Source organism: Phodopus roborovskii, unplaced genomic scaffold, assembly GCF_943737965.1.
Source record: "Phodopus roborovskii unplaced genomic scaffold, PHOROB, whole genome shotgun sequence".
NCBI classification, from domain to species: domain Eukaryota; kingdom Metazoa; phylum Chordata; class Mammalia; order Rodentia; family Cricetidae; genus Phodopus; species Phodopus roborovskii.
In genome coordinates, this window is record NW_026126424.1 from 5,444,648 (window position 1) to 5,459,755 (window position 15,108).

The window sequence follows — 15,108 nt, forward strand, 5'->3', positions numbered from 1 at the left end:
AAATAAGATGGTTGATTTCTGAGGGTTCAGCACATCTGTACAGAAGAGTTAGAGGGAGAGGGACTTAGGTCATCACCAGACTTTCCTATGCACATCCTTTTCACTAGCAGACATGCTTTTCTACTTCCCTTCTCTTGGCCCACAGCAAAATATGACTGGTGCTCAGAAGCCATCTTGATATTTCTTAATGTGCAATGTAGCTTCTAGCTTCTTTTCTGAGAGTTAAATCTTTAGGCAAAGCAAAGTGAACATGAACTTTCTACCATGATGTGCTGGACAGGAAAGTCACTGCAATGGTTTCATTCTACTTCTAATACCATGGGTGGAGGTAGGGGAGACTAACTTTTTATGGAATCATTCACCACCACTTTCTGGCAGCTTATTCTCACTGTATAGGAAGTCATTATCAAGCTAAGTAAGTCAGATATACCTTGATCATATCTAAAGAACACACTGTTCATTATGTGACGTGCTTCTGTGTTCTGCATTCAGCAACACAGACATAATTAATGCACTTGCAGTATGAATATGTGGCTTTTTATAACCTGGGGCCTTTTTGTTCCTGGAGACATTAAATTTGTCTATGAGTAGAGCGTGAAAATCTCAAGGCAATGCTCAGATAACGAAGAGACTATTTCTCAAAGAAACGTTCCAGCATAAGGGAACCCATCTGTTTTCTTTTTCCTTGAAGGCTGAATCATTAATCAGAGGAAACCTTCTCATCAGAATTCTTTCACCCACCCAGGAGATTTCGGCTGTCTAATGTGGGTTTTTGTTGAACTCAGTTCATGATGTTCTCAGCAGACTGGCAAGTCCACTGGTCTAGCTGGTCATTACAATATTGGAGTGTATTTCCAAAAATAGCCTTTAGCTATCACTGTACCAGCAGAGGCAGTGATGTACAGTGGCCTGCAGAACTCTGATTTTCTAACCAGATACAATACTTTCAAAGGAAACAAAGTGGGATAGGGGTTGAAGCCTAGCCATGAGTATGTCTTACATTTCATTAAAAAAATATCATTGAATAATCAAAGCCACTTTCTTATAATGATTGGAAATTTATAAACTTGATATATTGAACCCCTACCCTAATAGTTACCAGGGTCCCCATGGACAAACTGTGCACACTCCCTTTTAACTGCATCAGTCTGGAGCAAATAACACTGAGGCAGGGATGACTAGTTGATGCTCCAACGCTCTGCCGGGAAGTACCTTCTTTGGTTTCATCAGAGTATGTGTGCTATGCATAAGGAACACTTCTGTGCTCGTGTATAGTATAGCAATACTGTGTAAAAATGGGTTACCGACCAGCACTATAAACACTTAAAAAAAAAAAAAGTCAGGTAATTACAAAATTCTCCCATGTGGTAGTGGAATATATGAACATGCACTTAGGTTTAAGTTTCTCATAAGGAGCATTAGTATACAAATGATGAAATCAAAACTGCTGAACTTAGCTTTTTTTCCCCCTCACAGAATTCATTGAGTTAACAATTTGTTGTACATTTTTAGCCTTCTTCCCTGAAATACAGATGAGAGGGAATTCTGCATGGTTGGAATCCAGGTTTTAGTCCTCCAAAGGGAGTTCCTTTTGTCTGGCCAGCAACATCTTTTCTTCCTTCCTTCCTTCCTTCCTTCCTTCCTTCCTTCCTTCCTTCCTTTCTTTTTCTTTTTTTTTTAATAGAGCCCTTCTCCTTGCCTTCCTCCTGAATTCTGCCAAAATTATAGGCTACAATCTCTTTACTGGTGTTCCATTCTGTAGGCTGTGTCTCTAAGGAAAAACAAAACAGAACGAAAGCAAAGTTCATCTTCCATTTATATAGACTGCTGCAGAATGCAAGGAAAAATAAATCCAAACATGCACATGATGATGGATGTGTCCTTCATTCACGAACTACCCCTGTTGTTCATGACACAGCTATACACTGCAGCTGCTTGCTGTTCTCTAGCTTAAGATACTGCACTGTAGGCCAGGTGGTGGTGGTGCACACATGATCCCAGCACTCAGGAGGCAGAGGCAGGTGGGTCTCTGTGAGTTCAAGGCCAACCTGGTCTACAAAGTGAGTTCCAGGACAGCCAGGACTGCTACATAGAGAAACCCTGACTAAAAAGAAAAAGGATATTGCACTCTACTCCTCCACTCTGTGAAGTAGTGTGCTGTATTTAAAATTCAAACTTATTCAAAAGAACAGCATACATGGTATGAGAACAGCATACATGATATGATACTCTTGAGAAAATATTTTCCCTTAAAAGGCCACAGTTACCACTTAAACAATTAATACTGAAAACAATTTGAGTAGTTATATTTGAGTGAATAACCCCTAACCCTGGAATGAAATCTTCAGTTGTAGAACCTACCACCCTCATTTCTGCTGTATGAGCAAGACTTCCAACATTTGCTTGGAAACCTCTGGGAATTAAGGAGTGATACACTTTCCATTTTTCCTAGTTAAATACTTGCTTCTGAAGATGTAAAGAGATTTTCCAAATTTTGTACCATGGTTTTCTATCTTATTGTTGAGATTTTTCTACCTTTGCACTGTGTGTGCTGTTGTTCATTGGGCTCTCTCTCTCTCTTCCTCTCTCTCTCCCTCCCTCCATCCCTCCCTCCCTCCCTCCCTCTCTCTCTCTCTCTCTCTCTCTCTCTCTCTCTCTCTCTCTGTCTTCTCTCTCTCTCATGTTGACAATTGAGAAGTTGGGTTTTAAATGTTATCTAGCATATACAACTTTATACTGAAATGATCTTAGCAATCTAAAACGCAAGTAATTGCAAAACTTAATGGCTAACCTAATTTACCAAACAGTTGAAGGACATATTAGCATCATAACATACATGATATCAATTACTCTATCTGCAGCCATATCACCTTCCCTGAAACAATGCAAAAACACTCGTCTGTCTTGCATTGTTGATTGAACACTCATTTTTCTCTATAGATTATCATGTTTCTCATTCCCAGTTAGATTTGGTTTCCATTCTTTTCCCTTTACATTAGAAGGCATAGCTAAGTGTTTGTTCTAACTTTTATTTTCCTCTTACAAACACACGCTGGTTGGCCCACTCATTCTGTAATCAGCAGGCTTGTTAGGATGCAAAATGGAAATCAAGAAGGCCATCTGATAAAACCATTGTACCACAGGGGAAATGTAGAGTCCATTCTGCTTCTGCTCCTCACAGTGATTTTTCTGTCCTGGTGGTTATTCTCACCCACTCATGTAAATTATATTTTAGGATGGCTTTACTCCCCTAGCTGTGGCACTCCAGCAGGGACACAACCAGGCAGTGGCCATACTCTTGGAGAATGACACTAAAGGGAAGGTGAGGCTGCCAGCTCTGCACATTGCAGCTCGAAAAGATGACACCAAGTCTGCCGCCCTCCTGCTTCAGAATGACCATAACGCTGATGTACAATCCAAGGTAAGAGATGATGCATCTGTGGAGAGGTCCCCTATGACTGCAGCATCCTCCTGGGTCATGACCAAGGACCAGTCTCTGCTGATAATGCACCGTTCTGGTCAGGAACACACACAAATCATTTCCATGGATGTTTCAGATGGAAGGGGGCTATCTGTTGGGATACAGTGACAAAAATTAAAGCTAAATGATTCCAGTTTCCATGTTGGGTCATTTGGTTAGACGTCCTGTTTATAGCATTAATTAGAGAGAGTCAGAAGGAATGACAGCTGTGTGTTGGAGTTGGCTTTCCTCACTCTGTCTTGTTGGAACAGGATACTCAGTTGCAGCAAGCTTATTAACTGTTTTTTTAATCTTGCACTGTGTAACATCTTCCCTCTTTTTCCCACAAAACACTGCTTCAGATGATGGTGAATAGGACAACCGAGGTACAGTATTGCCATTATACCAATATTTACCTTATTTTTATTTACTTTTAGTTTTTACCCATAATTCATACTAATGGTTAAGGTTCTATTAGTGCGAACATGTTTAGAGAAAAATCCTATAATAAAGAAAGATTGATAATTCAAATACATTTGATGCAACATATATTTGATATAGCATATATTATTAAACCAACTATTTAAATAGTTTATTCAGCATGAAATAAAACACTGCCATTTCATATGTTTCAAAGAGTGATCCTTATTCTGAATCTTTTTCAAAAAGATATGAATTTTTCCTCTTAATGAGAATATACAGATTAGAGTGTAGGTACGTAAAAATTTAGGACATTTCTCTGTTATTTAGTAGCAGATGCCCCTTTTTTCTTCATTTTTCTTTATCACCTTGTTTATAATCAATAATGGCTCTCCATATCGTGAGAAAAGCAATTGCGTTTTTCCTGTAAGTCTTAAAATGCCTGCCATTAAATAATATTCCTCATATAAAATAGGTCATTGTAAATAAGGACATTAACTTCAGAAGTTGGGAACTTGGAGAAGTTGTTGGAGAAGTTGTAAATCTTTGGGCATTCATACACATTCACAAAATGTGTCATATTTCTCAAGTCTTTATTAACACATTCATCTGCTGAGAAGCAATTTACTTGACTTATTTGCATTGCTTTTTTTTTGGTTCTTTTTTTTATGCATGACTTTGGGGATGAGGGGGCTTTAACTCAAACTGCTTGGTGAAATTGTTCAGGAATGGAATCATAAAAGTTGATCTTAATTACTAATTTTAGTACCTTTAATTTCTTAGGTACTCCTCAGGGATTATTTGTATACATCGTGGATGGTGTAAACCAGCAGAAAATTGTACAACAGTCACAACTATTCATAGCCTGAGGCATTATGATCATTAAGGCCAATGAAAAAGCACCAATTAATTATTAAAGACAAAGTATCACTATACTTGAATAATTGAGAAATCATTTTCCAGTCATCAATATAATTTTCTAAAATTAAATTGTAACTCGAATAATCACTGTATAACAAAACTTTTCCTGGGGAGACACAGCACACATATCTACTCACCACAGACATAGAATCCACAACCAACCAAAGTACAGATACCACCAAAGTCCATCTTGGTGAACCAATGAGTTTTATTGAGGCTACTTACAAGAATAAGTGAAGGGTGTTAGTGTCCATGAAAAGTACAACAAAAAGACCATTGAACATGTATGCAATCAACAAGATCATTTAATTTGAAAGCAAAAATACCTGCATGTGGGAGTGGCAAAATGGTAACCTGAGAGAGAAGCTGGCAGGCCCTTTTAAGCAAGATTAGGGGATTCCAGGGAGGGGAGGTTAGTCTTGGGGGCTGATTGGTGGGTCTAAACACAGTTTACAGGCTGCTATAGGATTGGTTGGTGGCTTAGTCATTAGGTACTTTCCAGCAGCAGGGTGAGAGAAGCCATCTTTAGCTATCTCGATCTTGCCTAAGGTTGTGGGGGTGCTTACAGTTTGGTTGCCTCTGAGTTGTCATCTTTCCAAAAACTGCTTGTTCAGTTCCCCTAAACTGAAACTGAGGCCTGGTGCCTGGCAGGGCTATCAGGAGCCTGTCATGGCATTGGTTTGGCTCCTTGGCTCTCTCAAGGGGATACTTAACAGCCACAGAAATGACTCAAAGACAGCTGCATCACCAAAGCCCACCACAGCACAGGTGGCAACTCACAAAACCTGAGAAACTAGAGCGCCTTGCACAGCCTGCAGGCAGATCAGTAGACTGGAGAGTGCTCTTGACAAGTGACTCTGGTCTATACCTCTTCCAGTCAGCTCAGCTGATTTTTTTTTTTTTTTTTTTGTGTGTGTGTGTGTGTGTGTGTGTGTGTGTGTGTGTGTGTATTCCAGGCGGCTCATCTGGTAGTCTTTGTAGCTTGATTTATCTGAGAGGGACTCTCACCTTGTATTGCTTACTCTGGCAGGGAGGGGCCTAGTGGCTTAATGGGTCTAGTCAGGTATGGAAACTTCCTGAAGCTCATTTGAGTTGTTTAAGTCCTGCTCTTAAGGAGCTCCCCTGCAGGTTGAAACGTTTCATTTCCAAGGAAACTGTTACAACAGTAATAGACATATACTCAGAATATGTCTGGGTGACAGGAAATATCAAGATGAAAATAGAAAAGAGATGTGACATTTTATAAAATAATTATGGGTTGTATACTGATTTCCCCCTTAGTTTTGGCATGAATACATCACCTACATGCAGAGTAAAGTAATCTTAACCACGTTTGTGGAGACTGAATTCACAGTTACTATTCATGTTTCTGTGTCTTGCTTCTCTACTGTTAAAAATTATTCGCAAGTCATGTTGTTGAATAGAGCGGCAGCCTTCAATTACCCAAGCCATCCATTTGTTTATTTTAGCCTTTTGAAAACAGTATCACCAAATTCTATACAAAAGGCAATGAAAACTAGTTGTGACTTGTAGAATATATCTTAAGGCAATAGATTACATATTGAAATCAATTTCTAAGTAATAAAAATATAGGAAATAACCTGGAAACTGAGGGGAGGGGAGGTACTAGCCAATGAATGCTTTTTGCTTTCCCATATTTTTATTAAGTGATGAAAACTATATATAGCATAAGGAAAATTATCAGCTCCTTGAGCACATCAATAAGGAAAGAGCTAATATGATGCATCGATTGCAAAGAACAGCAAAAATATCTAACTACATCTTCATCAGAAAAAGAAATGATTTCTTCATTTGATTCTCAGATTTCGTTTTTGAAGCATTTGGGAAATAAAATATCTCTCTGATATCCACATCATTTCCTTAATGTGGTTATTTTAATCATATTTTATTCTATTGATAAAATTATATTTAGTTCATATTTGAAATTAGATTTAATTGAACCATTTTTTAATTTTATATTCATATTGATATTAAGCATTTTAAAATTGAAAATAGATTCTTCTTTTATATAATATATCCTGACTACAGTTTCCCCTCCCTTCATTCCTCCCAATTTTCCTCCACCTCTCTTCTCCCCTGAATCCACTTCCATTCCATTTCCCTTCAGAAAAGAGCAGGCCTTCAAGACCCAACAGCCAAACATGACAGAACAATATACAATTAGACATCTGGCAAAAGTCCCCATAACAAGACTGGACAAGACAACCCAATAGAAGGAAAACTTGTTTAACACTGGTTTTTAAGTTCTTTATCTCTATAAATCACAGTCCAAGCAGTTGGGAAAAGGATAGGAAGTCAGTGGGGATGCTGTAGAATGAACTAGGCACTTTTCCTGAGAAATTTTCACAGTCCTGTAGATAAAATGCCAACCCAGTGCTCATTTCCAAATAAGATCAAGGGGTGGGGAAGATGGCTCAATGGGGACACACACTTGCTGTGCAAATATAAGGACCCCCAGTCTCAGTTTCCAGAACCCATTTAGAAAGGCTGGTTATGGTCACGTGCAAGTCTATAACCCTTCTGCTAAGAGGGTGGAAATGGGTTCGCTCATGCTTACTGGTTGCCAGCTAACTACAGGTTTTGAAAGACCCTGTCACAAGAGAATAAGCCAGAAAGGGCTAGAGGAGGCGACCTAGCACACCTCCTCTGGCACATACACAACTATGCATACCTCCACGCTCATACATGGAAATAGAAAACAAAATTAAAACAAAAAGCCTGCTTTTTAAATGTTTGGATGAAAACATCCACTAGTAACTGTTAATCCTGTGTTTGAAGCTTTATGTGCTTTCATCATATTCTAATTTTCTCTAATAAAATAAACAAACTCAGGACACGTGGCTTGAATAGATAACTAGTCTCATAAATTATTACTTTCTGTCTTCTTTCCTTCCTTCCTTTCTCTTTCTTTCTTTCTTTCTTTCTTTCTTTCTTTCTTTCTTTCTTTCTTCCTTTCTTTCTTTCTTATAGCTTATAACACTAAGATATAGAGTTGTATTACAGCCTTTGTTACATGAAATGTGTTGCTCATGTGCTTGGCAGTTGGTTACTCAGTAAGTTTTCTGACTAGTCAGTGGTCACTTTCCACAGTGTGAGGCCTGTCCCTACCCACCATCTCTCCTTTTCCCTAGAGCGGCTTCACCCCTTTGCACATAGCTGCACATTATGGAAATGTCAATGTGGCGACTCTTCTTCTAAACCGTGGAGCTGCGGTGGACTTCACAGCCAGGGTATGTGGTGAAACGTGTGTGCTTTAAGAAAGTAAATTTGAATATTAATGGCGTCCATTGAGGTCTTGTATTTAACTCTCTTCTGCCATCCTGAAGATTCTGTAGTTTTCACTGTCTTAATCATAGGATGATATTATAACCCAATAAATAAAACAAAACTCTGGGAGCTGGAGAGATGACTCAGGCAGGCGTGTGAGCTTATTGTTTTTCTGGAGGGTGTGAGTTTGACTCCTACTCTTGTTGAGTTACTCATCACATTTAGTTCTAGCTCCAGGGGACTCAGTACCCTCTCATGGCCAGAACACTCAAACACATAGAAAAATAAATAAATCAGACCGTGTCAGTAGTTGAGGAGGCTAATTTTGGCATGGCATTGACTGCTATATTATAAAATAATGAAAAAAAATCATGAATGATCAACTTCTATTCAGTAGATGACAGTGTTAAAACAAACTCTGGAGGGAGTGTTTCTTAAGTGGACACACAAGTGGATGGGATTTTTTTTTAATTAATTTATTTAACTTTATTTTATGTGCATTGGTGTAAAGGTATCAGATTCCCCTGGAACTGGAGTTTCAGACAGTTGTAAGCTGCCATGTGGGTGCTGGAAATTGAACCCAGGTCCTCTGGAAGAGCAGCCAGTGATCTTAACCACTGAGCCATCTCTCCAGCCTGATTTTTTTCTTTTCTCTGTTAGTTTAATGAATTAAAAATTTACTCTAATGTCTTCTTAAAATACACAGGAAGACAGCACATGGAATTATGCATATGATATTCTGCTTCTGTTAGAAAAATTCATTTATATGACAGTATAAAATTCACATATGAAATGCTTTTTGACATGATTAAGTTGATATGGTTTTAAATACTTGAAAAACTATGATACACAAAATTTCAGACATGTACCCATGCCATAATGATGACACCTGATACCTTATAAGACAAACTTAAGTTTTGTGTGCATGCACTATTTCAGTTCTTCGACGTCTTCTATACATCCCATGTGTGGTGGCATGTATCTATAATCCGAGGACTCTGGAGGCTCAGCCAGAAGGAGTTCTAGTTTAAGGCTAGCCTGTATTATGCAGCAAGTTCTAGGATAGCCTGACCTTTGTAGTAAAATCCTGTTTGGAAAAGAAGTTCTTTGTTCTGAAACTTGATGTACTATTTTCCACTGTGAATTATTCTGATGAACGTTTTAAAGGATAATTGCTGCTGGATATTGTTTTCCACTTTTAAGCATATAAAACGTTGAGTCTCAAACTCTACAGTACATGAATCTTATAAACAGACATTTTACTGGGCCTATGTTTGAATTTGAGTCTTTGCTTCTGCCACAGAGAACTCCTCGATGCCATGCCATATCTAACCTTCTCTGTTTGGTCTTTCTGTGATATAGAATGGAATTACTCCCCTGCACGTGGCTTCTAAAAGGGGAAATACCAACATGGTGAAGCTCCTACTGGATCGAGGTGGTCAGATTGATGCCAAAACTAGGGTGAGTATCTCTGTACTTTGGATTTCCTGCAGTTCTTAAGCCCTGCTGCCTTTCATTCCATACATTGGAACACAAGCCAGCAAACATAAGCAGTGTGTTTTCAAGGAGATTGTTCTTGGGTTTGATTTGAGCCTCATACATTGCTTAAAGATTTAAACTAATAAAACAGGATTAATGTTTGCTCATAAATACCTAGAGGAGCAGAATACTAGCCCCTCACTGTAATAGTTATTCTTGCTCTGTCTCTGGGAACAAAGATCAAAGACTTCATATCCACAGCTCCCCTTTAGGTAGTCATCAAGGAGGCAAATTGACAGGCACATTTAAGATGCGAGACTGTGACTGATGCAAAAATGCTTTCATGCATATTGACAGTTTTCGTGCTTCTTAAATAGTTGTGCTGTATCCACTGTCATGCTGATGGAAAGTCAGCAGACAGTTGTCAAGGCAAGCCTTCATCTCAGAAGTGGAGTCCTTTATTCATTTCAAATTTCTGAAGTAAAATGACATCCTAACATCTTAACGCACATATAGTGAATAAACTACTATGTTAAAAACACAAGCCGTCAGATCTCAAATTCTATTTGTGTCATTCATTAAGCTAGATAGTGCCAGCATTTTTATGACCTCAAAATTTAGCTACTAGTGCCCCCTAACTTCATAAGGTTGTATGAGGTTTAACTCATAACTATGTTACTTTTCCTTTACAAATTGAAGATGTAGTTCGTGCCTTTCTTGCATAAAGCCCTGGGTGGATGCCCTGCACCACAGCGGACTGTAGTGGTAAACACTAAAGATGCTCAGGCTTTGCCTGCTTCCTGCTCCCTACATTGCTGTTCTTGTTTTTCCCTTAGTTCACCCCCCTGTTTTTAAGCCTTTAGTGCAATAATTTTTAAAAATCTTGGCTGGTGTCTTACTGATATTCACTGCTCTTGTTAATGCTGTTCTGGAGCAGGTATTCATTAGTAAGCAATTGACTTTGCTTTTATTTGCCATTATAGTAGTTAAGTTCTTTAAAGATGTTCTTGTCTTCATGGGTTACATGCATTGCATATACAAATAAAAATTCTAACACCAATAGCATTGTTTAAAAAAAAAAACCAAAGCATATTCTTACACTTGTCTTGCTTTAACTAATTGTTCTTAGGAAAGTTATCTAGTGGAAACACTGGGAAAGGAATTGGGAACCACATTCTGTACTCTGTAGCCTTTGGATAGAGAAAGTAAATTGAATTTTAATCAAGGATTAAGATGCAAAGATGAGATTCTTTAGTTTGTGTAGAGTGTGGACATTCTGGTTTTTTCATACTCCCCACAGTTCCTGCTCGTGCCATGAATTCAGAAGAACCAGCACTGAACATGTCAGATTAGCTCTCCATTTTCCCAAAGCAAGTTATGAGCTAGTGGTATTGCTTAATAAAAGAGTGCTTGCCCAGCTTATCTGAGGCCACACTTGATGCTCAGTACTGTGGAGATCGTGGAGAGAGAGAGAGAGGGTGTGGGAAAGAGTCAAGAACACACACACACACACACACACACACACACACAGGGCAGAGGAGGGGTTGACCACTGGTATTCAAGGGGTCTTGTATGTTGCTGAATAGTTAACAATAGGTTCTTTAAAAACAAGGTAAAATGAAATGTCTTGGTTTGTAGGCTTTCCCCTTGCTGCCATCCGCCGTATAAATATTCTCTCCATTTTCTGCTGAGAGATGCTAATGTGGTGTTGCTTTAGGCAGAACTGGCATGGGAATGAAAGTGAACTCTATGGTTTTTTTTATGGTCTAGCTTCATGCAGCACACATAAGAAGGTGGACAGTGTTGGCTGCTGGAAAGATTTCCACTTGGGAGCTAAGCATGCCTCATGTCTAAGTAGCACTGAATTACAGCATTGTTGGAGTTTCATACCTTGGCCACAGCTAAAAGGGTCATGCTTCTCTTACCAGCTACGAGGTGAAGCCTGAACTCGAGCTGTGACCTGGGGTTGAGAGGCTCATTCTGGAACTATAATACTTGATTACTAAGATGATGGACTCAAGTTTGTTTTCTGGTCTCTTAAAGTATATTTGAAATAGAAAACGCTTAATTTTTTGATGATTATTCTAGAAAGGTTTCTATATACATCATTTTCAGTTACTTCCAGCAATCAAGATAATCACAAATCATCAGGGTATAATACATTCTGTCTTGAATTCTCCCTTGTTTGCTCGCCCCTTTTCACATATCTGGCGTTTTCATTATCTGAAGAAGAGCAAACTTTACAGAAGTTGTGTTTGAATAAAAAATGAATATGTGCCTTGGCCCCTCCCCACTGTCACTTCTCTTTTGGCAACCACTGATGCATTTGACATCTTGGAAGCCTCATCTTTGGCAGGCTTTACTATGAAACTCCGAGACATCTTAATCAGAGCCCTTTGTTAATGTCCAAAGCTTCCCACTTTAGTGTTCAACTGTAAATTTTACAGCTAGTTAAAAATGAGTCTATTAATTTGGGTTTTATGAAGGTCATTACTCTTTCCTGTTTCAAAACTTATTTATTATTTAAATGTAGAGTTACCCCATAGGAGGACTATATTTAAAATATTAAAACACATATTTCAATGCCAGTAATAAAAGTATGCAAAAACACTAAAGGATGTTGAGTAAAACACATCAGAAAAAGAAACCCTGCTTTCTACTCACTGTAAGAGGTGATTAGAGAGAGGAGTGCCAATAGCTACCAGCCATCATATGTGTGTGATGCTCTAGGCACCTTGGTAAATGCACTAGAAATATCATCTTAATTCCTCTTCCCAACAGCTTATGAAACATTATTTTCCTGAGAAGTATGAAGGTCTTCATTTGAGAAATGAGATTGCTAAAAGGGTGAAACTTGTTTTGGCATACTTATGTAATGTGAGCTAGGAATGCAGCATTTTTATAATAAAGATCTGATTTCAGCATCCATTACAGGAAAAATAACACTGTCAGAGAGAAAGGAAAGGAAACGATGGAATCAAGGGTTGTACAAAGCACTTCGGAGCTGTCAGCTAGATTGGTGATACCTCTCTTGTGTCAATTGAGTAGCCTTTGCCAAATTACTCACTGTAGAGAAGCCAGCACGTCTGTCTGTCTAATTTTAGTGAAGATGGAAGGGCACGTGAAGAAGGGAACTTTGAAGGGCAAAGAAATTTAGTCTTCGAAGTATAAATTAGAGGTCCTGGAATATAAAACCTGGACCAGAATTGACAGTAATTTGATAGTGCGCTGTGTAGTAAAGATTCCAGCCAGGCTGATCTTGTCAGACAATGAATTTATCATCACTAGTCACTGGTCGCTCATAAGCACAGGCATACTCCATCATTAACCATGTGACTGAGAACTTGGTCGTCACTCTCTTTTTGATGCTCTTGTGGGTTTGCTAAAAGTTCTCCATAGAGGTCTTACTGTTATCTGGAGTATTTTTATGATGTTCCCATGGTTACAGAGAGAGCATTTCAGGCAGTTCAAACAAAATGGTTTATCTCCCTTTACTGGAAGGCAGGCAAGCCAGCACCCTCCCCTTCTCTTTCTCTCAAGGCTGTAAGACAAACACAATAAGGTGACATGTCCTCTTTGTGCATAACATCAAGTCTAACCTTATAGGGACTGGTCAAAGGCTTCTGATCTTCCATTCTACCCCAGGGAGTCTCTGGAGTCTAGGGCCCACACTCTTCTACTAACTGCCTGACATTCTTCAAACTAAAGAAAGATAAAGCCCCACCAAGCATGCATTTGAAAAAACATACTGTGTCATTTGCTACACAACACACAGCACTACTACAGGGTGCTGGTATCAAGACAGAAAAGTGTTATCATTTTCCCCAGCACAATCTCCGTTTCTGCCCCTTCTGTGAATTCTTGAAAATAATGTGGCATCCCCGTACCCCCATCAGCTGTGGCTAAATGCTTTCTTTAAAATGGGGTCTTTTCATGCTAACTCTGACACCCCAAGCTGCAAGATTGGTTTTAATTATTCGGTATCTTCTCACTGGCTAAATAGATGCAACAAAGCAAAGAGCCATTATTACTCAAAAACCAAGCCAAAAATAGGTGGGGGCACTCAAATTTAATAAGGTAATTAGAAGTCTTAAATAGTCTGTCTTTGGGGCTGGGGACACAGCTCCTTTGGTAAAGTGCTTGCTACAAAACCTCAAGACCTGAGCTTGATTGCCACAACCCAAAGGACAAAGTCAGGTATGGTGGCTGCACTGATAATCTCCTTTCATTTTAACTAGCTATAAAATTTATAGTTTTAATTGCATTTGTTAATAATGAATTTCATCTTTGAAACAATTGTATGATTTTTGTTAAATATTGAAAATTCTTAAAAGATTATGAAAGAATTCAGAGCACCACAAGACACTTTTAGAAAATTTAAGAAAGTAGTTACAGTTCATAAGAGAATATTCATGGACAAACTAGAGGAAGAAGAATCTTTAAATCAATGTGATGTAAAGGAAAACCAAAATCAAAGGGCATAACAGTACAGCCACAAGTTTGGTTCCAAGTGAGTAGGATGATGCATCAGTCAACGTGCTCTGTGCCTTTTCGTCTGCTGGGACATGCAAACATTCAACAAGCAGTCTGCCTGTTCCAATGCAGAGAGTCTGCCTGCCTGTATTGGACAGAGTTGTGGGGAGCCTAAGTTTTCCCTTTCTAATTCTGTATGTCATGATCTTTTTCTGTTTTCTCTCTTTAACTATCCCCTCTATCCCTCCCTCCCCACCCCCTGGTGTGGCAAGCAGCTGTCATTTTGTTGGGTTCTTATCAGGAAGGAATTTTGGAGCCTCTCTCCAGTCAGTGGCAATAGACATAGTCTTGTTTTTGTTTGTTGGTCTGTAAGGAAGAAAATTCAGACTTACTGTCTTTGATCTCTCGTCAGGATGGGCTGACCCCACTTCACTGTGCTGCACGAAGTGGCCACGACCAAGTGGTGGAGCTGCTATTGGAGCGGGGTGCTCCCTTGCTGGCAAGGACCAAGGTGAGTCATGAGGAGTAAGATGGCATCTGAGGACACTTACAGCACTTGGGTAATCTCTCCTCTTAAAACTAAAACGCCAGTTGAAGATTTTTCTTTTTATTTGTTCAGTGTGCTATACATAACAAATTATACCAAACTCACAAAATTATTAAAATGAGCAAATGCATGCAGCAAGACATGCTAAATGAACACCTGATGTTCCTCCTGTTTTTTAAAGCTACTTTTACTGTAGTTTAAAACGTGACTAACCATTTTACATAAAATAAGAATATTAAATATATTAATATATATGACTATTACATCCCATGAGCTAAGGTATCTTTATGGCTTTCTAAGATAACTATATATATATATGTGGAATTATCTGTCAAGGTAATACCATTAACACTAGAATATAAATCTTTGAACGTGTTTAAACTTTTTCTTTTTGGTAATACCAATAAAGGTGATAGGAACAGCATACCTTAAGATTAACCACCTATAAAGAACCACAAAGCAAGCTAAAGCAAACATTGTGTTCTTTGTGGCATAATACAACGAACATTTCTTTTTCTTT

General features: G+C 38.7%; 1 protein-coding gene across 1 annotated transcript in view; it reads left to right on the plus strand.

Annotated features, from left to right (window-relative positions):
- Ank2 (ankyrin 2) overlaps positions 1-15,108 on the plus strand; it is a 204,502-nt gene that overhangs the window by 77,846 nt on the left and 111,548 nt on the right. The window contains exons 6-10 of the mRNA XM_051185534.1: positions 3,236-3,421; positions 3,823-3,846; positions 7,954-8,052; positions 9,452-9,550; positions 14,454-14,552. Coding sequence (XP_051041491.1) covers positions 3,236-3,421; positions 3,823-3,846; positions 7,954-8,052; positions 9,452-9,550; positions 14,454-14,552 — 507 coding nt within the window. The remainder of the gene's footprint in view (positions 1-3,235; positions 3,422-3,822; positions 3,847-7,953; positions 8,053-9,451; positions 9,551-14,453; positions 14,553-15,108) is intronic.